Source organism: Phaenicophaeus curvirostris, chromosome 32 (genome assembly GCF_032191515.1).
Source record: "Phaenicophaeus curvirostris isolate KB17595 chromosome 32, BPBGC_Pcur_1.0, whole genome shotgun sequence".
Classification (NCBI taxonomy): domain Eukaryota; kingdom Metazoa; phylum Chordata; class Aves; order Cuculiformes; family Cuculidae; genus Phaenicophaeus; species Phaenicophaeus curvirostris.
The window spans coordinates 632,820-655,818 of NC_091423.1; the positions used below are offsets into that span (position 1 = coordinate 632,820).

At 49.4% G+C, this 22,999-nt stretch overlaps 1 protein-coding gene across 1 annotated transcript in view; it reads left to right on the forward strand.

Moving 5' to 3' along the window:
* The first annotated feature begins 6,090 nt into the window (after positions 1–6,090).
* Positions 6,091–22,999, forward strand: part of LOC138732452 (hydrocephalus-inducing protein homolog) — a 35,370-nt gene continuing 18,461 nt past the window's right edge. Inside the window, exons 1-10 of the mRNA XM_069879065.1 lie at positions 6,091–6,225; positions 6,744–6,869; positions 8,765–8,884; positions 9,578–9,712; positions 12,597–12,796; positions 16,896–16,983; positions 17,722–17,821; positions 20,059–20,177; positions 21,693–21,916; positions 22,172–22,187. Of these exons, the coding sequence (XP_069735166.1) occupies positions 6,091–6,225; positions 6,744–6,869; positions 8,765–8,884; positions 9,578–9,712; positions 12,597–12,796; positions 16,896–16,983; positions 17,722–17,821; positions 20,059–20,177; positions 21,693–21,916; positions 22,172–22,187 (1,263 nt within the window). The remainder of the gene's footprint in view (positions 6,226–6,743; positions 6,870–8,764; positions 8,885–9,577; positions 9,713–12,596; positions 12,797–16,895; positions 16,984–17,721; positions 17,822–20,058; positions 20,178–21,692; positions 21,917–22,171; positions 22,188–22,999) is intronic.

The window sequence follows — 22,999 nt, forward strand, 5'->3', positions numbered from 1 at the left end:
ATCATGTAAATTTTTTACGTCTGTTCGTATCTGTAAAGGTTGCGGAATTATGGATTGAGCCCTTATACGCCAGCCCAAATATTTCCATGGTGGTGTTTTTTGAATTTTTTCCGGCGCAATACAAAGACCTGCCGAATCGACGGCAGTCATGACAAGGGCTACGGCTTTCTCCATGACCTCGTGGTGTTGTGCAGCCACTAGGATATCATCCATATAATGATACAGTAAAGCATTGGGCACAGCAGCCCTGACAGGGCTAAGCACTTTAGCCACATACCACTGACAGACTGTAGGACTATTTTTCATACCTTGTGGTAGCACAACCCACTGATACCTTTGCAACGGAGCTTGCATGTTAACGCATGGAACAGAAAAAGCAAATTTAGGAGCATCACTTGGATGCAGGGAGATATTGAAAAAACAATCTTTGAGATCGATAACAGTCAAATGCCAATCCTGAGGTATCATAGTAGGGGACGGAAGGCCGGGTTGTAGGGCCCCCATGTCTTCCATAGCGTCATTAATTTTTCTAAGATCATGGAGCAAGCGCCATTTGCCAGATTGTTTTTTGATGACAAAAATAGGTGAATTCCAAGGACTGGTAGAAGGCACAATATGTCCTTTCAGCAATTGTTCAGCAACTAATTCTTGAAGGGCACGAAGCTTTTCCAGTGGAAGGGGCCATTGATCCACCCAAATGGGGGTATCAGTTTTCCAGGTTATTTTCAGGGTGTTGCGCACTTCAATGGCCCCATCTAAAAATGGGTTCGAATAGACATTCCCCACTGGGACAACACATCGTGCCCCCACAAAATCATGGGGACAGGCAATACAAAAGGCTTAATGGTGGCTATGTGTCCCTCTGGACCTTGAATTTGGATTAATTCTAGACTCTGGTGACTGCTACCAGTCCCACCGATTCCAGCTAATGTTTGGGAAACATTGGTTAAAGGCCATTGTGGTGGCCATTTGGCCTGTGATATTACAGTAACATCAGCTCCAGTGTCGATAATCCCAGTGAGCACTATTTGTTGTTTCCCATGAATGAGAGTACATTGATATAGGGGTCGTTTTTGAGAGATAGATTGCACCCACAAAATTTGTGGATCCCCTGTAGATCCGAACCCTCCCTTCCTTTGATTGGGTTGGTAAGAGTCAGGGGGATCCGTTCCCATGGGAAACAACACCAATTGTGCTATACAGCTATCTTTTGGTACTGTACAGGGAGGAAATGGGGTCCATGCCATAATTTTAATTTCATTAACGCTGTCAGAGTCAATGACCCCTGGTAATACAAAAAGTCCTGACAAAGTAGTGGATGACCTTCCTAGCAACAGTGCCTGTGTCCTGGGGGCTAAAGGTCCTGAAACATTTGTCGATAATAAGTGAACTGAGGAATCTAATAATGTTATTGTGTGTGAGGTTGCCAAGTCCAATCCGGCACTACCTGCTGTTGCTGGGTGAAGACTTGAGGTGGTGCTGTCGCCCTCCGGGGGTTTCAAAAAGTTGGCCGCGGTATTTGTGTCCGCACGCGTCGCTGCCCCACGCTTCGTGGTCGGTTTCCCTGTATCGGTCGTCCCTGAAAATCATACTTGGAGCGACATTGATTAGCATAATGACGCCCTTTCCGACATAAGGGACAAATTTCAGGTGCTTGGAATCGAGTTCCAGCATTAGTACTTAAACAATCTCTTTTCAAGTGACCAGGTTTACCACAACCATAACAATTCCCTGGTTCTGTTTGATTTTTCGGGGTACGCATGGCTGCGAAAGCTGCAGCCATAGTTTCATATTTATGATCCATAGTGCCAATTCTATTACAAGCCTCTACCATTTCAACTAATGTAGGATTCGGGTTCGGGAGAGACTTTAACAGTTTCTTACAATCCGCATTAGCATTTTCAATGGCTAATTTCAACAATAAAATTTCCCGAGCCTGTACATTATCTACTTGTCGTTCAAGAGCCTGTTTTAATCTGTCTATAAATTGCATATAAGGCTCTTGGGGTTCCTGGGTAATAGTAGTAAATGCCTTTTGCGGTTTCTGAGAATCAGGGACTTTCAAGAAAGCCTTTTTAGCCTCTTCACGGGTTGCCTGAAGGGCCTCCCGTGGGATCCGAACCTGATCCGCAGGATTAGCATGTTGGCCTGTGCCTGTGAGATGTTCTATAGTTAGCGTGGCTATATCAGCATTATCATGACCCCCATAAGTCAAAAGAAGTGCCTGTAATCCCCTCCTCCAGTGAGCTTCCCACAAAGAATACTGTGTAGGCGTTAGTAACAATTGTGCCAGAGATTTTAAATCATGTGGAGTCATTACATAGGTATCAAAACCAGAAGATAATAAACTCGCAAAATACGGAGAAGAAAGTCCATGTTCGGTTACCGTACGGCGCAACTCCTTAACAACTGAGAAAGAAAGAGCCTCCCACTGAGCCCCCCGACCTTGATAGATAACAGGGGCCACTATGGTTTTTGCGATTTCTAATTCCCCTTCTTTTAAGGCTTGGCGCTTTATGTTAGTCCACACATCATGTGGATTGGGGGGGTAGAGGTCTGGTTCCTTTTCAGGATCCTCCGGTCCTGGATCAAAGAAATCCTCGTCAGGAGGATAGCCAGCAGCGCACACCCCCAGCGGCGTAGTAGGTTTCCCATTCTCTGACAAAAGTGAAGGCTTTGCAGGAGAGTCTTCCTCTCCTTCTGCCTTATCTTGGTGACTTTTTTCTTGCACTTTCAAAGTCTCAAAAATACTTCTCCACCACGGAAGCATGCGCTGTGCTTCGGCATTCCCTGTAGTTGCTGCATCCCACAGTTTCACCCCCACTTCATCCCAGAGTTCCCGCGTAAAGATAGTGGACGCAGTTACAGTGGGTATTTTCGCCTGTACCCATTTAAGTATTACTTTGAGATCATGCCCAGAAATATTTTTCCCATGCTTTTGAAGGAGGGCTTTCATAAGTTCATATACGTCTCTTTCAGGGGAACACACCTGATTCCCCATCTTATAGTTTCCCACAGCTCACCTCTATGCTTCAGAGGGATTTTCACCGGCCGGTTTCTGTTTCCTTTCAGCAGCTCATTCAACGTTGTGTGGGACTCGCAGCCTGCCACTGAGCCTCGTGGTTCTCCAACCCTTTGGTAATCTCATCCGTATCACGTCGGGGTCACCAATTTGCCGCGATTGAGAGACGGGACAACAGCCTGATACAAGCAAAAGTGTCAGATTTATTGCGTTTAAAACACATTTTTATAGTGATTACAAGAAGCGTGTTTCAAACTAATTGGTTCTTACAATACACTAAGTAATCACGGATTGGTTAATACAAATGAGCCTTTTTTAAGCATCTACTTGCTTTTAGCAACAACAGCAGTTTCTCTTATCTGCTTGCTTTCAGCAATGGCAGCAGCAGCTCCTCTCATCAAGGCCACTGCCTCGCAACCACAGACGCCCGTGCTCATCCGCACGGAGCCAGCAGTCTCCATTCCTCTCTAAACAAAAACCCTATCTCACTCCTCCCAGGGTCTCCGACTGACAAGCTCCAGCACGTCCTGTCCTACATGACCCCTCTCAGTCAGAACGAATAACCCTCAAATGGGATTATAATACTTCCCTATTTTTGTAGTCTTTTATCCAAGAAATGCAAAACTGAAAGAATTATTTGCTGGAAGACTCATATTCCCTAGAGTGGTTTGCATTGTGTGTATTTCCCCCAAATCATTTTCATATGACTACTGGAATGCTTCTCAAAATCTCTCTATTTGCCTTTGTGGATATTCCAAAACTCTTCCAGAAAGTCTAAAGTTTCACGGATTTTCTCGGATTATTTGATTTCAACTGGAACGTGACTCGCTTTGCTCCAGGCAGAAGAGAAACAAAGTCAGCGTGCATCTTCAGAAGCTGAGCCTGTGTGTATAAACACAGCCCTTCCACTGGTGACTCTTGGTTGTAGAGGACCATAAGCCTGTGTTTGTGCTCAAGAGGCCCTTTGGACGCTCAGGGTGCAGATCATTAGTGCTGGCTACAACCCTGTGGTGTTGGCTCAGCCAGGAGAGGAAGTGCAGGGCGGGTGGCTTCACCGTACAGCCAGGGAGTGAGTCCAGGGGGAATCATCGCCCTCTCGGAAGGAGCTGGGCTGGAGCGTCCACCCGGCAGAGAGCTGCATCCTCTGTGCTCACCACACTGAGTGCAGCCACCCAGGTCCCAGGCTGCAGGGAATGCCAGAGCCTGTCCCTGAGAAGTGACAGCAGCAGACAGAGCGGCTGGGAGAGAGATGGCAACAGGATGAGGTGCTGGTGGCAGAGCAGCCTGAGGAAGGAGATAGTTTTAGAACCAGGGAATCTGAGGGACGGGCCATGGAGCCCTGCTCTGCCCTCCCCAGGACATCAAGAGGAGCAGCCCCCAACACAAAGCCAGGATGAAGAGGATCCTACACCCTCCCCCTCACTGAGGAGTGAGTGGGGGCCAGTCCACAGTCAGGGTGGCAGGGCAAGCCCCTCCTTGCCCGCCTCGCTTTCCCAGCTTCCTCTGCACAGCAGCTGGGAGGCTCTGGAGATGGAAGGTCAGGCAATAGATGTGGATGGCAGCTCATCTACCCCAGAGATGTGGCCATGGTCAGACAGACCCTACCTCCATATTATAGCCACCTCTATGGGGAAGAAAAGACAGGTTATAGTTGCAGAGGACTCCATTCCGAGCAGAACAGAGGGTCTGATATGCCAGACAGACCCTCCCCTTCGGGAAGTCTGCTGCCGCCTTGGGTCCCAGGTTAGGGGCATCCCTAGGATGTTCCTAGCCTGGTACAGCCCTGTGCTATTGCCCATTCCTGCTCGTCCATGTGGGATCTCATGGAGCTGCAACACACAGCCCAAGGGCAATCAAAAAGAGACTTCAGGGCCTTGGTATGTGTGAGAGTTTGGCTACTTGTGTTTTTACAAAATGGAAGTTTTAGCATTAAGATGGAGGGCCTTGCTGAACTGAACTTGTAATATTCCTGCAAAATATGATTGCATGAGCTGTTTTTCACCAAGAAATGGCTGAGCAAGTATTTTGGAGAAGAGAAATGTTATCTCCTGGTACCTTTCTGGCACAGTACAAGATATGCTTAGGAATTTAAGAACTTATATACAACAGATTGGGTAGAGAAATCTAATATATTAAAAGCAGCCGAGTAACTGCCTTGTAATAGCTTTGTGATAGGCTGTACATTTGGGGAGAGGGTGGTGTTGCCCTGAAAAGATACGGTCTATAAACTTCTTCAGTTTTCCATAAAGGTTGAGGACTTTCCTGCTTGCCAGAGGGAGCTGCTCCTGCAATTGCAATCACGAATAAATGAAGAAATAATGGTGCTTCATAAGATGTGTGCCTCAGTTTACCTATTTGACTCATGAGCGGTTCTGACCTAAGGGAGGTGTGGGGAAGATGAACAGATGTCATCTTCTTGGAGAGAGTTATTTCGCAATTTGCAGTAGGTGGATGGGAACTCCCTGCCGGAGCTGTGTGGGCATTAGCAGCCTTTTGGGAGGCCTGGGCTCTTGGGACGTGTTTGCGATCTCCCTCCCCTCCCCTGAGCTGACAGACACTGCTCTGGATCAGGGGGGCTGTGGGCAGGCACCACCCCTCTGCGGGGACCTGGTGGGCGCTGAGCACCCCTCCGTGTCTGGCATCACATTCCACAGCCCTGCCTCCCTCTCTGTGACCTCACGATGCCGGGTGGGTCAGGGCAGGCTAGGAGTCCCCGTTGCCAGGGGACAAGGGCAGTAGCCCACTGACAGTGGAGCTGCTTTGTGTGTCCCAAACCGTGTCCCGTGCGGAGTGGGAACATCTCAGACTGCTTCAGGAGCGCACAGTTCGCTTGTCACAGGTTGTCCAGCCTTGCTGCTTGGCTGAAGCGGGGAAATAACTCAGGGTTTTCCTTCTATGAATCTCAACTCCGCAGCTTTAATGTGGTCTGCTCATGAAACAGGGTGGGGAGGCCCCCTGTTCACATAGGAAGGATGCCAAAGCCTGGAGACACAGGGGTATCCTATCTGCCACAAATGAGATTCTAGATTTTCAAAGTCCCGTTGTTGCTTTTTCCAGGTGACTGAGTCATGGCCGCTGGCAGGAGCCACCAGCCTGTGGGGCTTCCCAAGAGGGCTGATGGATTCCAGAGCGAAGTGGCAGCATCTCGTGATGGGAAGCGGGGCAGAGGGGCAGAGAAGCCTCTGACTGTCAGTACAGACCAGGTAAGAGCTGTGTTTGGGCTGCGAAGTTCCCCTGTGTCCCTCCTCTGCCCTCTTCTCCTGTTGTCCAGCAGCACTGGGAAGCTGGACGTGGGCTCCCATATCTGTGCCACTGTGCTTGTCGGAGGTGGCTCTCGTGGTGCAGTGAGGTTTGGGTTGTAAGCTGCTTCAGGGCAAGTCCAGAGTCTTGCCTGAATGTGCCACTGGAGCCGAGTTAAATGATTTTCCTGGGTGTTCAGCTGAACCAGCTGGAGCATGAGAGTGTACTTCTTTCCATCCTCTGTGGGTGGTCAGTGATATCTGCTGCCCTGCTGGCACACTGGCCAGTGCTGCTCCAGCTGTACCAGACCTCCAGGAGCTGGGCGTGTGGTGGGCTGCTCCAACTCTGGCTGAAGACTTGGAGACATGACTGGTCCCAGATAGAAGAGGTTCCAAACTTATCTATCGGTGGCATTTGAACAAGTAAAGCCTTTCTGGACCAATTTCTGTAGCTCTTGCTGAGCTGCTGTTTTGTGTTTCAGCCCACTCCTTCTGCCGTCATGAAGGAGAAGTCTCTCACCACCAAGCAGAGGCCGGCCCGTACTCAGGAGGCGAAGCTGCCCCGGATTACCCAGCTTCGAGACATGAGTGAAGCCTCTTATCACAAGGTAGCCTTTTCCTGCCCTTCTCTTTGCTTTTTGATGTGACGTTTGCAGAAGGTGCCTGCTTGTAACAGGCTTGCCTCCAGCTCCTCCAGACCCCTTGGTGACTGGGCTCTGTGGTCCTTTCAGGCTGCGGGGGGGGCAGTGGTTTCCTTCTGCTAGGGGAAGAAGAAAGCATATTTTGCCAGTGGGACATTGCAGTCCTGATCTGCAGTAGGCTGATATAAACAACCTTTGCTGAAGGTGGTGGATCTTGCTGGAGTCAGCTTCCATCCCAGTTACCACGGGTAACCACAGTGCTGGGGGAAGACCGGGGCAGAACACAAGGGCATGAGGACCCTGCCAGCTTCCATGCTCCTGCTGAACCTGTGAAATGCCTGGAGTCAGGACTCCCTCAGGGGGAGTAGCACTGGCCTCTTGAGGGGATTGCTGCAAGGACTACTGCCTGATGAGCAAAGACCTTTATTTAGGCTTAATGGCTCCTTTACATATGTTAACTGGTGAGAACAGGCGATGTATTCTTTACAGTGATTGGGTTTTGCTACTTGTTCCCCCACCTAGGTCAGGAATATTATTGGCTAAGATTAACTGTTAATGCGCTGTGGTATTTCTTCTTGTTACTTTGCTTCTCCTTCTCTCAGCCAAAGTCTTTTCAAGGACAGCCTCCATTTCCCTGTGTCCTTCGGCCTGCAAAAACCTCCACAGCCTCTGAAGGCTGTAGGCCCTGTGATAATTGCTTAAGATTTAACAAAACCAATTGCATGAGTGTTTTGGGTTGGAACAACGTGTGGGAGCCTTAGAAGGGTGTTATGTTTGCAGCCTGCGGGATGCTGCCAGCTCTATGGGGGAATCGCCCTGGGCAGAGCGGAGTGGATGTGCTTTATCCTGATCAGTGGTTTCTCAGATATATGTTTAAATCTGCTTTTCTCACATGACTGCTCAGTGTCCAAACGTGTCGATGACTGAGGTGGGCTCTTGAGCAGAAAATTGCCGGTGAAAGACCTGTTACAATTGGTTAAGGATTGCCCTGGACTGCACAGGAGCTCGGGAACACATCAGACAAGCACACAAGTAACTAGCAACATGCTGCAGCCACTGGCTTCAGCATGACCAGGTTCTCTGTGGAGGAGCAGGGCACCCACCTGTGCCTTTAGAGTGGCGACAACGCAGCTGCAAGTGGGGAGAAAAAGCAGGGAGGAATATTCTGATGAATGCCTCTGTCAACACTTGGTGTTAGTGTATGTCTTCAGACATGCTTCTGCAGTGGCATTAAAGAAAACAGCAGTCATAGAATAAAAATAAATCATCCATTTAAAGTTTATGGAAAAGGAGATGCCAAGCCCACTCTTACTCGTAGCTTAGGTGCAAAGAGCTGAACCTTACCACCATCCAGCATTCACCTCACCTCTCTTTTCCCTGCCCTGAGTGTTACCTCCTGGGGTGCTGGTTTCTAGGCTCTGTATCAAAAGAAATACTGAGGGCCATGTGGGGCTTGGTGCCTCGGTCTCACAGTAAAGATCATCCCAAAGTTGTCTGCCGTGGAGCAACTTTGACTTGCTCCATGAGTGCTTGTGGCTGTTTCAGTAAGTGCTCTGGAGCTGTGTGACCACATCAGTAGAGGGCTCAGCTGGAGGTAGGCTCTGCTTTGCCTTTTTGAGAAGGAAGCCTCTTGGAGAAATGCCTACTAAGGAGATTCTTAGTTTGAGCCTGCTTGAAGTGGTCCAGAAATTATTGATCAGCTCAGAACATGGATGAGGAAGCTCCTGTTTCCCCAGAGTGAGCCAGGCAAATGTGCTTCCCAAGGGGCACTATACTTCTGTGGAGACCAGTCTTGGATTCTCATTCATGAATCTTCTTCCCAGCAGCTGAACCACTCACCACTGTCTGTCTTGTGTCTCCAGTTCTCAGCAGCTGACCGGCAAAAGAGCTTCTTCCAGCCTTTCCCGGCGGAGTTGGTATTTCAGAACTTCGTCGCCCCTGAGGTCTATGAAAAGGCGGTGGTTCTGAGAAACAATGACAAGGTAAGTGCTGGGACATGAAGGTTTGATCACAGAATCCCAGAATGCTTTTGCTTGGAGAAGACCTTTAAGATCATTGAGTCCAATCATCGATCTAGCCCTGCTAAGTCTGACAGTAGACCGTGTCCCCAAGTACGACATCTACTCGTGTCTCTGTTTTCCTGTGTTCCTCCTTTTTCTCTTCTTAAGCTTGCTTTTATTCCCAGTAAGGCCATGGTGTCTGTGGTCTCCTTCTCTTGCTGCTCTGCCTGCGTGGCTGTGTGGCACCGCGGCTTGACTGCCTCACTCACGCCCGGTCTGTTACAAGGGACTTTTTTCCTTCCTCCAGGATAAGAGATACTGTTTGACCTTCAGAGAACGCATTCCCCCTTTGGAGGTGTGACTGCATGGATGTGTGTAGGCAGAAGCAAGCAGGGTCTTTGGGCTGGTTGATGGTGTGACTGTAACTCCGTACTGCTGGTGTCTTCCCTGCTTGGCGCTTCCTTCCCAGAGAGGTGTTGCCCGTCTGCCTCTGGCCTAGAGCTGTTTGCCCAGGCAGAAGGGATTTGAGCCCACCCTTGTGTGGTCTGCACACTTACCTCTGGAGTGAAAGGTGCTCTGGCAGGGAGGCTGAGGAAGGATTTTGCCAGGGTGTGTCCGGGTCTCTTCTTGTGTTTCCATGAGTGGCAAAATTATAGTTTCATGTCTTTCCTTCAGGTTCCTCGGCTGGTGAAGGTCACCACGGAGATCTCACCATATTTCAAGTTGGTCAATCACGATCTTGCCTGGCACAAGGTACCACCTGGCAGGACTGCAACTTTCCACATCCTTTTCATCCCTGAGGAGAACAAGGTGAGAGTGGAGGTCCCAGGAGGGTCGTGCCTTCAGTGGAAGATGAACCTCCAGGGCTGGCTTTGGAACAGGGCATCTGGTTTTGAGGAACTGCGCTGGTTTTAGTGGGGTGGTACTGGATGTAGGACTGGGGGAACCTCTGTCCGTGTCGTGAAGAGGATGCTCTCGCAGTCTGAAGGCTCTTCAATGTTTCAGATTGCTTTTATCCTTCAGTGCTGGGCCATGTCCTTAGCTCCAACGAGGTTGCTGTGCTGCTGATGGCTTTGAGATGCCTGCCAGGAAGAGCGTGTATAGGAATAAGTAGGCAGACACATCACCCCAGAGCCTGAGGGCAGCTGTCTTGCTGTGCCTGTGTCTTCATGCACGTAATTGGGGTTGCTCTGCCTACAGGCCCCTATTCCATGCCAAATGCGCATTGCTTTTGCTCAGAGGTTTGACTGTCAGTGCTGTGAACCTTGCGTGTCTGAATCTCAGTGCTGTGACGTGAGGGGTCAATGCTGTTCTCTTGGCCAGTTACCGGAGGAGGATTTAGTACAGGGCATGGAAGGGAGGAAGCATTGCAGGGGAACAAAACCAGGCAACATCCTGCTACCTCTTAGCATGGCTCTGTTGGATAACTTTGAGCCAGCAGATGTTTCTGCACCAGGCCACAGGGGCAAGATCTCTTTGGGCATACCTGTTTTCTCATCTTTCATTTGGTGTTTAGATTTAGTTTTGCAACTTGTGCTACCCTCAAACAGCATGGATATGGAAAACTAAAGAGAAAGTACCCTGTGATCTCTAGCTCCCCATGCTTCTGGCATTATCTGTTTCTTTGGAGAGACTGAGAAATGATTGAACATCATTAATATTTAGGGTAAAAATTATGCTGGCTTAAGGGAGTTCTGCAAGCAACCAAGTGACACGAGCTTCATCTCACTGAGACAAGCTTTGCCAAATACACTGGTGCCTTTAAAATATGATTTATTAGTAACAAATAGTGTTCATTTTTGGGGTGGAAGAGAGAAATCGGTGTCCAGGAAAGGCAAAGTGCCGCTCTTCAAGTTTAGAAAGGCAGCAGAGCAACATATGAACATCGCCACAAACAGAAGCAGGGCGAGGCAACCCCAGAGAGCACTGATGTCCAATACTTTGTCCCTTATCTTACCCTTGAGCGGGTGAGTGTGTGGAGTAGGGAGCTCTGCCAGTGAGAGCTCCTCTGCACAGCTTCCGCCACACTAGGCGGTTTCTGCTGAGGAGCACGAGGGAACTGACAGTGGAATAGAAATGTTGGATAAATTGAATACAGTTTTGTCTTGTTCTTGGTGGAGTGTGAGTCACTGCAGTACCAGGGTGCTGCAGCTCGGCTGGAAGTGCATCAGCAGCGCGGTCAGGAGGGGCACAGCGCCTGCAAAGCCTCCTGTGCTGTGCATGCAGTTGCCTGTGTGCAGAATACCTGCTTTTCTTTGTGGGAGGTGTCCGAGTGCTGCCTTTGAGCTTTCTCTGCCTCTCTGCTGTTGTATCATCCCCAGGGACTGTGGATATCCCCATGAACTGGGATGAAGGTACAAACTCCTCCATCATGGCTGGAGTCCTCCTGCTGTGGGGTTGATTTACAGAATTCTCTTGCTTTGAATTTGTTCTTCCCTCGGGTAAATCTGACTTCAGCTGCCGGCTGCAAGGACTTGAGAGAAGTATTTAGGACTGGTTATGCAGCAAAATGGATGGCAGTTTGCTGGTGTACTGGGCAGCTGTAAGGGTCCCAAGCCGAAGCCCGGAGGGTTTTGTTTGGAATCCCCCAGATGATATAAAAACGAGGTCAATTGCTGTAAATCAAAAGGGTTTTCTTTATTGCAAAAAAGGCGGAAGATGAAAGGCAAGGTAACATGAGCAGTGATAGGAAAGTGAGGAACAAAGATAGAAACTCAAGCAAGAGTTCAGAATAGGATTGCAAAAATAGTTACCACCATGGGTCTTCAAGGGTCCATGTCTCAGCAGCCTGGTGAAAAGTCAGGGCTCCCGCGAAGAGTTAGTGGTAGGCAGAGGTGAGCGTGCGAGTTTTTTGGATGCTTTTATAGCTTCGTCAGTCCAAGTTGTCGTGTCTCCACAGCTTCACCCATCTGGGCCTGGGCATTGTCACGCAGTGTCTCCAGCTCAAGTCTGCGTCAGCTTAGCAACAGCAGCAATCCTTGAGGCAATGATGTTTTAATCTGGCTTTCTCACAGCAGTTAAGGTTGTTGTCGCTGTGACAATTATTATTGTTAGCCTGTGTTTGCAAAGAGCCGGAAATGACATGTTTTTTCAGTGGGTGCTCATTCAAATGTCAGTGGTGTCACTTGGAAAGCCAGAGCTCATAAGTGACTGCTTATCAGATGTGAATAAGAGAAGAGGAGCCTTGTCCCTGTAATGCTGTGGGGAATACGCGTGTGCCTGACACTCAGCTGACATTAAAACAGTTACCGTGTGCAGCTTTTTCAGTATTACCAGGGCCTGAGTGTTGATTGTGCACGTGAGAAAGTCTTTTTGAAAATGAACCTGAGCATCCCCTGCCAAGCTTCAGTGATGCTGCTGCATTTCTGGGATAGGATCCAGTGCTGTGCACAGCTAGGTTCTTAATGGTGCCTCTGATAGTCTGCAGTGGGGATCGAAGCTGGTTTTGTTACTGCTGTAATCTCCCACATGAAATGACTCTGGTTTGGTGCCTCAGAATCGAAGTATCGGTTTTGTCTGGTTCTGTCAGCTTGCTTCCAGAGCAGGTGGATGGACGGGGTTGTTTCTTCCTTGTGAGCTCACAGCCCTGTGCAAGTCCTGCTGCTGGAATGAAACGTCATTAAGGTAAAAAGTACCATTGCGCTACGCGGATGGTACCAAATGCCAAGTGCTGAGACTGTTTCTTTCCCTGCAGGATTATTTGCACGAGCTCATCTGCATCACAGAAAGGGGAGAGTTTATTGTGCCAATTCGAGCTATTGGTGCTCGAGCTGTCCTGGACTTCCCTGCCCACCTGGACTTTTCCGTCTGTCCAGTCAACTACAGCACTCGGAAGACACTGCTGATTTGCAATGTTGGTAGTCGGGAGGCCCGCTACCGCATCAGCCCTCGGAGGTAACAGAGCTTGTTTCTTCTGTGCAAACTACTGTTGTGTGATAAACAGTAAACAGAAACCAAAAGGAACCAGAGCGTGGGAGCTGCTCTGTTGCCATAGCTGGAAGTGGGCAGGATGGGGGTTCTGCAGTTCCTTACAGTGTTTGAAGCATGATGCACCTCCTGACAAAACTCTGCAAGCTGCAGTGATGTCTCCAACACAGCATGCAGCAAGACTGATTCTGTTAGATTGAAAGGGAAAACATAGGAAGGCACCTCGGCTGCCTTTGGGCTGTCTGAGATGCTGCATGGCAGCAGCAGCTCTGGGAGCTCGGCTCAGGCAGACCAAATGCCGTGTTCAGAAGCAGGTAAGCTCCGAGCTACTGAAAGAGACATTTAAGACGGTGTCATCAGCTATGTCTGTGTAAGCAAGTGCAACCAGAGATGGGCAATCAAAGTAATTGGCATTGAGGCCCTGACAATAACGCTTAGTGGTCTAGGAACTTTGTTTTGCAAACAGAATAAATAGTGCCTTTGATTTTTACCCTGGGAGTGATCTTATTAGCCTCTAGATTGCCACACAGCTAAATGAATCCACTTCCCCCACCCCAAGTCAGGCCTGGATGTGAGCGTGTGGCTCCGGGGCCCAGGGTGTGACAGTTGGTCTGGCCCCTGGGACCAAATATTCTTAAGCAGAATGAGCTCGAAAGTGGAGCTGAGCGGGCACTGGCTTCAAAACTGCACTGCAGCCTGAGAGCAGAGTGCTAACGTGGGCGCAGGCAGAATCATAGAATCATAGAATAACCAGGTTGGAAGAGACCCACCGGATCACCGAGTCCAACCATTCCTATCAAACACTAAACCATGCCCCTTAGCACCTCGTCCACCCATGCCTTAAACACCTCCAGGGAAGGTGAATCAACCACCTCCCTGGGTAGCCTGTTCCAGTGCCCAATGACCCTTTCCGTGAAAATTTTTTTCCTAATGTCCAGCCTAAATCTCCCCTGGTGGAACTTGAGGCCATTCCCTCTTGTCCTGTCCCCTGTCACTTGGGAGAAGAGGCCAGCACCCTCCTCTCTACAGAAGATGCAGCAAATGCCTGGTGCACAGGTTGATGGCCTTTTCTTCCAGAGCTTTGTCTCTCCCAGATTTCCTGGAGAGTGCTGGAATATGCTAGTAGCTGGCTTGCAACCTCCTGTCCATAAGTACCTCCAGAAATGCTTACAAACCTCTGCCAGCCAAACATGCCCATTCTCTGGGGTCACATGCACATGGTTTCCCCACGGTCCCCTCATCAAATGCCTGGCGTGGGCTGTGTTGTGGGCAGCCTGTGTTGCTCCTTTTGGTCTCAGAAGGCAGTCACCAGTTTTCCAGTTTGCTGGCCTGGAAATGGTAATGCTTTGTTGACACCACATCTGCAAGGAAACCAGTTCAGCTGGCTGGTGATGAGTGGAGAGTTGCTTAGTCCCAGAGGTCTTGGTGTCAGAGCCAAGGTCAAGACTGCAGCAAAGACCCTACGGTCTGACTGGGGCTGCCTGAGTTACCACAGTTTCTTCTCCATCAAAACAAGGCTCAGAAGAGGATTTGACTTTTCTTCTGTGAATTGTGAGGGTCCAAGAGAAGCTTCCCCCAAAGCCTGGCAAGGCAGTTGAAGCAAACTTCTAGGATGCTCTTTGAGCAGGCTGCTGCTTTTCACTGTGGGAAATACATAGGCAGGAACCTGTCAATCACTCCACAGTTTTCCTCTGGGATTTCCGGATCTCCTTGTCACCACCAAACTAAATACCCAGGACATGTTTTTAAGGTGTTTTGCTGTAGCCTCAGTACTGGTTCCCGTGGGAAGGAAAGCTGGTGGGGAAAGCTACTTTCTCAGACCTTTGTAGCCTGAGGTAAACACCACCCTGGTGAGGGGAGTTTCTACCTGTGAAACTGCATCGCTGTTCATCCATCCCTGTGCAGGGAAGGTCACCCGGGAAAAACCTTGTTCCTGCACGTGGCTGCAGGAAGGACAAGTCACGTGTGACCTCTTGGGGGGCAGAGTAGAGCCTCTAAATCCAGAAATGAGAACCAGCCTTAAGTAAAAAGCTACAAAGCTAAAGATAAATATTCATTTAGGATCATATCCTTAAAGGCAAAATTCCCAGCTGGGAATGAGGCATCCGGGTTGCTCTAACAAGCCTGCCTTGTTTGTCTCTGGGGGAAGCCTTGCAAGTGGGGACAGTGACAGCAGGTGTGGTTTGAGTGTGTCTTCCATGTGGCTTTAGAAACACCAACAGACTTACTGTGAGCACGTCTGAAGTTTAAAGCCTGGAATGTAATCGGAGTCACCTGGGGATGTTTGTAGATGTTAAGCTCCATGCTTTTTACTGATAGATGTTGGTCAAACTATAAACTCAGCTCTCCTTGGCAAAACGAGCCGCTGAGCTGCTCTCCTGAATCATTTGCCAAACTGGTGTCTTCATGGTAGTGGGAGATGGGGCAGGTTCTTCAAAGGGCATCATTGGTGAAGCTTTGCAGTTGTCATTTAGGTCAGCACAGAGAAACGCTTACAGCTGGGCGAGTGAGTTAGAAATTACACACAAAAGCTTGGGTGACTTGTGACATTCTTGTGTGACTTCTCAGCCTTGGGTGGATTTAGGTCTCTAGGAGTTAGTCTGAACCCATCATGGTTAGGAAACTGTCCTAAACTTGCGTGATATTTTTCAGGGCTTCTGAGCAAATAAGGTTCAGTGTAATTAGGTCAGAAATGCCTTGAAGGCCAAAACAAGTTTTCCACTGCTCTTTATTTTTAATTACCCAGTGCATGGCTTCCGTGGAATCTCAGTGTGTTAAAAGAAAACCTCTTGAACTTCTCTTGATACTTCCCCGGGCCATTCCTTTTCCATCTCTTCCTACCTGCCTATGTCTCAGAGTGGACCCTGAGTGATCCTCTTTCCCCTCAAGAGCAACCAGGTTTCCCCACAGTAGACATTGACCCTTGTTGTTTTTTTTCTAGTTACATTTGATCTTGCGCCAGTTTGTCCCCTCAACGCTGACCAGGAGGTTTTGTTCTTCCTTACTTGCAATCTTAGGGATGTCCATAGCTCCAGGGTGACTGTCCTGCTCTAAGAGAAACTTTTGAGGTCTTGGAGCAGGGCGGAGGCAGTGTGGGACTCTGCACTAGGATGTGACCCAAAATGACCTGGATTGTTATGAGGTCTGCCCAGGGATTTGCTCTGTCTCCCTCCTGCAGGACTTTCTGGCATGTAAAGGTGGAATTATTGTCTGTGGATGGGTTGAGTTGAGGGTTGTCCATCTCAGTGACTGGAAGCCCTCCCCATGCACAGCATCGTCTGTCAGCCCTGGAGAAACGTTTCCCATTGCACTGCCTGGGAGTGAGCCAAAGTGAGGGGTTTTGGTGTTGGTGACAGCATTTGCCCGTGGCTCTGTGTGCAGCTCCATGGCTGCGGTTCCTTTCTATCTGTGTTTGAATTCAGCTGGGTAGCGATCGCTATCCTGTTCTTACTGCTGCGCCTCCATCTGCTGCACATGCAGCCTTCCAGTTATCCCTCAGAGATGTCTCCTGCTGGTTATTCACGGCCAGGGGACGGGCGTGGGAAGGGAGGACAGCAGTATGCCAGCTGCGCTGCAGCAGTGGTCCCTTCTCTTCTCTTGGTTGTGAATGATTTCTGCTACAACTAGCAAGTGTGGGAGAGATCATCTGCATCAAAGCTCTGCGTTGAAGGCCAAAAAGGAAAAAGAAAAGGTGGTTTAAGGCTAGAATGAAGTGTCTGAATTCAGAGGTGATGCCCCTTCCTTTCTCAGGGCCTCTGTTTTCATGCATATAACCCCATTAAATTTCACCAAGTCGTTGCGATACCTGAATACATTCATTTGCTTTTTGAGTGTTCTGGGATCCTGTGCTGGAAGGCAGAACTTGTAAGTGTGGAGTAAAACTGCCTGCCGTGCCAGAGGGCAGCAAGTGGCAGTTGGATCCCTTGGGACCCCGTGGCACAGGGTCAGCCCCTTGCTGAGCTGCTGCTGTTCCTCCTCGAGTGCGTCGCTGCCCTTGTGCTTACCTGATGGTCACTGCAAAGATGTTGCTTATTAAATGATCTGCTTGGTTTGTCTCTCCCTGCAGGCTGTGCCGCGGCTTCCAGAAGCAGAGGGAGAAAGTGCAAGGAGACTCCCTGCTTTTCTCCAATGATGTTTTCACCATTGACCCAGTGGTAAGTGATAGCTGAGAAGCTCCCTTCCTTCTCCTTCTCCTCCTCCCCCTTCTCCCTGACAAGGTCGCTTGGCAGATCCCACATCAGCTGTTTGGATGTGCTGAGAAAGAAGACTCCGGGTTTCTCTCATGGGGCTGGGAGAACTTATTGCAAAAACCATTTCTGAACTGCGGGCATCTGGCAGGCGGTCAGAGCTGCCTAAAGCTGATCTCTGTTGCGAGGGCTATAAATTGAGGGCACTTAAGTGTCCTTACAGCCTTCAGAGGTATCAGGGTGCATTATGTACTTCTAGGTATCTGTGCAGGGGCAGGGTGTCAGTGCAGCACCTTTGCAACCTAGAATGGAAAAATACATTTGATTTGCTCGATCTTTTCTCATCTAAGTCAAAGCGTTTGTGTAGCCATAGTGGCACAGGGATACAGTGGAAGATTTGGAGGAGAGAGGTCCCTTAGACTGCCTGGTACTTCTGAAGAAATCCTGCCTGATTTGCTGGAGTATGAGTCAGTTTGGTTCCTTCTCTATAGCCTGAATTTAACCAAATGCTTCTCCCAGGTGCTGGTAAAGGTGGGGGACTTAGAAAGTTTATTTTGCAGCTTATTCCAAATGCTGTTATAAATTTTGGTGACAGGTGTTGTTGGCTACTTTCTCTGCACTGATGCTCTGAGTAAGTGCTCCAGGTGCGGAGCTGAAAACAAGAAATGTAATATTTGAAGATGCATGATTTGTCTTGTGTTTTAGGAGGGAGATGTCTTGCCAGATTCTTCGGTTGAAATTAACGTGATCTTTAAACCCCAAGAAGCCAGAGTCTATGAACAAACAGTCTACTGCGACATCTCAGGTATGGCTCCTTCGTCTTCTGTCAGGCACAGGGAAGGCGAGGCACAGTCTTCCAGCTCACTCTGCTCTTGTGTAATTGCTAGGAAGGGTCAGCGACCAGCAGGGTTGTGCTGGCACGTGCCCACTGTCCCTGTGGTTTCCAGGTAGCCTTCTGTCCAAGACCAGCCCTCAGGATGCCTGGCTCTAAGCTTGGATCACTGATCCCAGAACCATCAAAGCATGAATTTGCCAGGGCTTTGCCAGCATTTGCTCTCCTGTGAGGTGTCTGTGAAGGCCAAAGAACTACAGAGCAGAAGAGCTTTAATGGACAAGTACGATGCTCCTGTAGCCCATTTCCTTCCACGATGAGTCTTTATTACGCAGATGCATCATCAGACTACTGAGGTGGTAGGAGCTGAGTTACCACTGTGCTCCCAGGGCCCAGATCACCTCCCACTGCCCAGACGCTGCCAGACCTAAGGTGTCTGAGCCCTGCTGAGCACAGGGTGTCTGTGAAAGGACCTCCTCTGGCCAGCACATGCTTCTCTCCCTGTGTGGGCGTTGTCACCTTGTAGCTCTGAGTCCATGGTGCGTATGGGTAGCATTGCACAGGGCTGGCTGTGAACAGCAGGGTGAGCACCCTTCCTGGAAATCAGAGTTCAGGTAGTCTGGTAGACAAGCTTTATGTTCATCCCATCTTTCAGAAGTGCTGTCAAGTCTTTTTCTGGGAGCAGTTGTCATTGCCCTACCCAGCTTCGCCCCTCACAGCAAGCTGTGTGATTCAGGTTACTTTGTCCTTCCCCTGCATCTCTGCATGGTGCTCCTATGGGTGGTTTTCAAGAGCGGGGCATGGCTGTCTAACTTCCATCCAGGGAACGTGATGGTTTTCCCCATCTGAGAGGAAGAGGTAAGAGGCCCGTGATCCCCAGCTCCCATTCTGGAAGGTGAAGAAATTACTGACCCAGCTGCTTTGTTTCTTTCCTGACTGCTCCAAGCTGACAGATACAAATGTGATGGAGCAGCTTTAAACAGTAACTGTGCAGGGTTTACTGGGCAAAAGCTCCCTGTGGTAATTACACAGGGCTTGTGTCAACAAGAAGTCTTCCTGCCCACCAGCTGCAGGGGCTGTGGAAGGAAAGGGTTGATTTGAAAAGATGCTCCCAGGCGTTCCTCACTCAGTGCTGTGCTCCTGGCTCTGAGGTTCTTGTACTGGTGATAGCGGTGTCCCTCACATTGCTGCAGGGCTCTCTAGGGGTTGTGGCAGGAAAGCTTTTTTGTTGCAGAGAAACAGGAAAACTACTTGTGTGCAAGCTTATAACTGGTCTGGGAGTCACAAGAAATAGAGCTGGGTAACTGATGTGTGTTTAGCAAGAGGAGCCTGTTCTTGAGAAACCCTGATGGGCCCTGGGGAGAGGTGAACTCTTCCACTGGCTCCTTGGAAGAGGACCTCTAGCTGGTCATTTAAACGACGTGCCTGCCCCTATCCCTTACAAAATAGAGCTGATCCACTCGATTGTCAGGCTGGAAACTGTCCCAGAGCCGAGGTGCCTGGTACAAAGAGTTTAAAGAAGAAAATGATGATCTTTAACTAGAGGATCAATTAATTCTGCTTCTTGGCTTCTCTCACTGCCTTGTTCATGCATTTGGGTGCCAGTCACAAATCCCTTTGGAGCATGATGTGCGGGTGGCATGCATGCCTCTTGCTGGGATTATCTGGCAGCTTTGCTGCAGTTGCAGTACTGTGAATTTTGCAGCTGGATCTCCTGCCTCACTGGAAAGGGACTTTGCTGGCCTCAGCTTTTTTTGCAGGTCCTGCGCTAATGACTTAGCAGATGCTTCTGGATTGGTTCTTTACAGAACTGATCAGCACTGGTCACTTGGCAAAACTGGCAGTTAGGCAGTGGTCTGAAATTTGCTCTTGGAAAATATTTAAGCTCAAAATGAACTTTCTTAATTATTCATGCAAATAAAGCCGTGGCTCTTGGGCACTGGGAGGGAGCAGGCGATGTGGGGCTCAGCTTCTGAAAATTCATTTTTGTGTTCGTCTGTACACAGAACTGCAATTGGTTAAACTTTTAACTGATTGGTTAAAAATTAGGCAGCAGCCCAAGGGCGTACCTCCTGCGGGTCCTGTATCTTCTCCTGGAGCATCTAGAGCTGGTCCCTTCCAGCCTGGAGTCAGGGACTAGCGTGGAGGCAGCGTGGAAAATCCAGGATGACAGAGGGAAATATTGTACTGAAACAGAAATCTCTCCCCAGGCCGTGAAGCCAGGCTGCCTCTCCACATCAAAGCTGAGGGCATTGGGCCCCAGCTCTGGTTCAGCTACAAGCAACTGGACATTGGGGACGTTTCTGTTGGATCGGCCCGCAGTTGTGAGGTGAGCAGTAGGGGTACACAGGAATTGGGGTGGATCCTGATGGCTTTCTGGGCAACTGTGAGCCTTGTGGACCCACGGGATTTCTGGCAACACAGGCAGTTGTGGTCAGGGAATATTGACATAACAGTCAAATGGTGGTGGTGGGGGGGGTGGTGTCAGAGAATGTGGATGCTTTTTGATGGAGACCAAAATGTGCATGTGTTGTTCATGAAGCCCTAATCCCTGCCTTTGGGCAACCTCCCTTTGAAGTCAGCTGGGAGGCTTCATGCAAAAAAAACCCAGCACCTTGACACAAAAGCAACAGTGGACCAAAAAGCCACTTGAGTCTTGGGACATCTCTGGCTCTAAAGAGAGCAAAACATTTCTGGAAAGAAGCAGAGAACTGTCTACATATTTGCAAATTTGCCCCTCCTCCCCCCACTGTCAAGACTTTTGCAAAAAAACCAAGATAGAGCAAAGAAAAGAGGTAGAAAATGAGGTGATACACCATGCCAGATGCTTTCAAAAGATGGACTCTGGCTGGCGAGGACACATTAAGGTGTTTTCTTACCAAAACATTGTGCTCTCTGCATTTTTAATGCTGGTACTTTATTGACTCTCTCTGTATCAATTTATCAGTATCATTAACTGAGAAAATATGAATAAGTAGGTGATGTTGTTAGTGCCACACTGAGCAGCAAGTGGCAGGGCTTGCCCCTGAAGCAATTAGGAACATTCCAGCTCGGTTCTGTGTGGGCTTCTTGGTGACAGCATGCAGGCAGATGTGGACACTCCTTCCCTGACATGGAAAGAAGTTCATCTTAGCAAATGCTGTGGGATTGTGTCAGTTGTTCAAGGCAGCTGATCTACTGAGTGTTCAAGAAAATAGGCGTGGTTCTGAATTTGCAGTTATTCTCGCAATGGTAAATTCATTTGTGGTGGCTGTATTTAGGGAGGAGAAATTCTTTGGAGTAGATGGAGCAGCTCTGCGCCTCCCGCTCCTCCTTTCCTGATGTATCAGTCTAAACAAGGATGGAGAAACTGTCACATTGAAGTTAAAATTAAAAAAAAACCCCTGACTGATGTCCTGTAGCAGAGCTGGAGAGCTTTCCTGAGGTTGGTTTTAGTGCAGCCCCAAGGTATCTGCTGCAGGCAGTGACCTTGTCGGCTGCAGTGGAAGCTGAACGTATTCTGCCTTTGGCAGGACCAGACTCACCTGGGGCAGAAGCTGTTGTGGGTGAGTCACACACGAGGCTGCAGTTGGCCTTCAGGGTTCTTAGGGACAGGGCTGCATTGACGGGGTGATACTGTGCAGCTCCTCTGCACTGCAAGTCGAAGCAGACTGCTCTGTGTCAGTGGGCTAAACCCAGAGTGATTCTGTTCATGTGAAGTTATCACTGCTTTGCTTGAGAAAAAACAAAGGCAGAACTTGTCTTGTTTGTATTTTCTTTGGCTTCAGCGAAGCACAGCCCATCAGCCTTCTGAGAAATGGAAGATTTCTTAATGTATTTCTGTTTTGCATTCTTACTGCTGCAGGTGTTCCTGTTTAACGAAGGAGACATCGATGGTGCCTTCAGCCTGATACCTCCAAGTACAGCTCTGGGCTCCTGCTTCACCTTTCGTCCCCAGAAGGGCATTGTTTCACCGCATGGGTTCCAAGTCATCAAGATCTCCTTCAGTTCCACCACCCTGGGGAAGTTCACGGAAGAGTTCAGGTTCCGGGTGAATGGATCTGCTGAGCCTCTGAATTTGACTATTGGGTAAGGAGGGGTGTAGGAGCTCTTTGGGCACATCTGTAGCCACCTCTGGATAATCATCTCCCACCAACCTCATTTTGTGATGAAGCAGAGGTGTTGTCTAAGGTCTTAGTGTGGGGCGTCTAGGATCAAGACGAAGACGAAGAGCCAAGGCTTTTTAACCTTCACTCCAGTTTGAATCCTGCAATTCCAGCAGCAAATGAAGTGCGGTTCTTTATAAGGGGAAGTGACTGTGCCTCTGATGCTCTCAATACCCAGTGTAGCTCTGAAAGCCGTGAGTCCCTGTGGGAAGCAACTTTGCCTTCCTGGTGGGTTGCTCTGCAATTTTCCGAGATGCTGTGTGCATGGAATTTGGCAGCAGCGGGTTCTTTCTGTGACCCTTTGCTACCCCTGTGTGAGACCCCCAGGGCTTGAAGTGATTTCCGTGATGGGAAAGAGTTTGCCTGAAGGGGAAAGGTGTGGAGTTGCCTGCTGCCCAGCCCGGGCTCCAAGGACCTGGAGTGATTCCTTCCTACAGGGAGCTCATTCCCCCGGGGGCCCTGGCAGACAGTGGGATGGTATCAGCTCTGGGCAGCGATGGTCAGAGACGTCCCACCTGAACACACAGCAAGGCCAGCAGGGCCTGGGAGGTGGCTGAAGGCTGGGCCAGCCTGGGGCGATTCTGCAGCCAGAAGCAGTGGTTTTAAAATCCTCTGTTAAAAATCCATACAAAATGGGAAGCAGCAGCCTCGGCTTCATCTCTCATGCTATAAGCTGTCTTCCCAGCGCTTGTGCAGCGAGAGCTCCGGAGCCTCCTTTCTGCAGACAGAAAAGTGCTGATGTGGGAGTTGGGAAGCCCAGCAGCAAATGCTGTCCCAAGGACTTGGGTATCATCCCATGGGCTGGTGCCATTGCAAAAGAAAACCCTCGCCAAACAAGGGGGAGAAGGGGAAAAGAACAACTGATGATAGGAGTGGCAAAGCTCCTTTCTCGGGATCCAGGCAGCCTGCGAGCTTGTCACAGTCAGTCTTAAGCATGGGCTGGGGGACAAAGTGGTGTTGGCAGGAAAGCTGGTGCTGGATGCTCTGGAGCTCTGGGGCTGCCTGC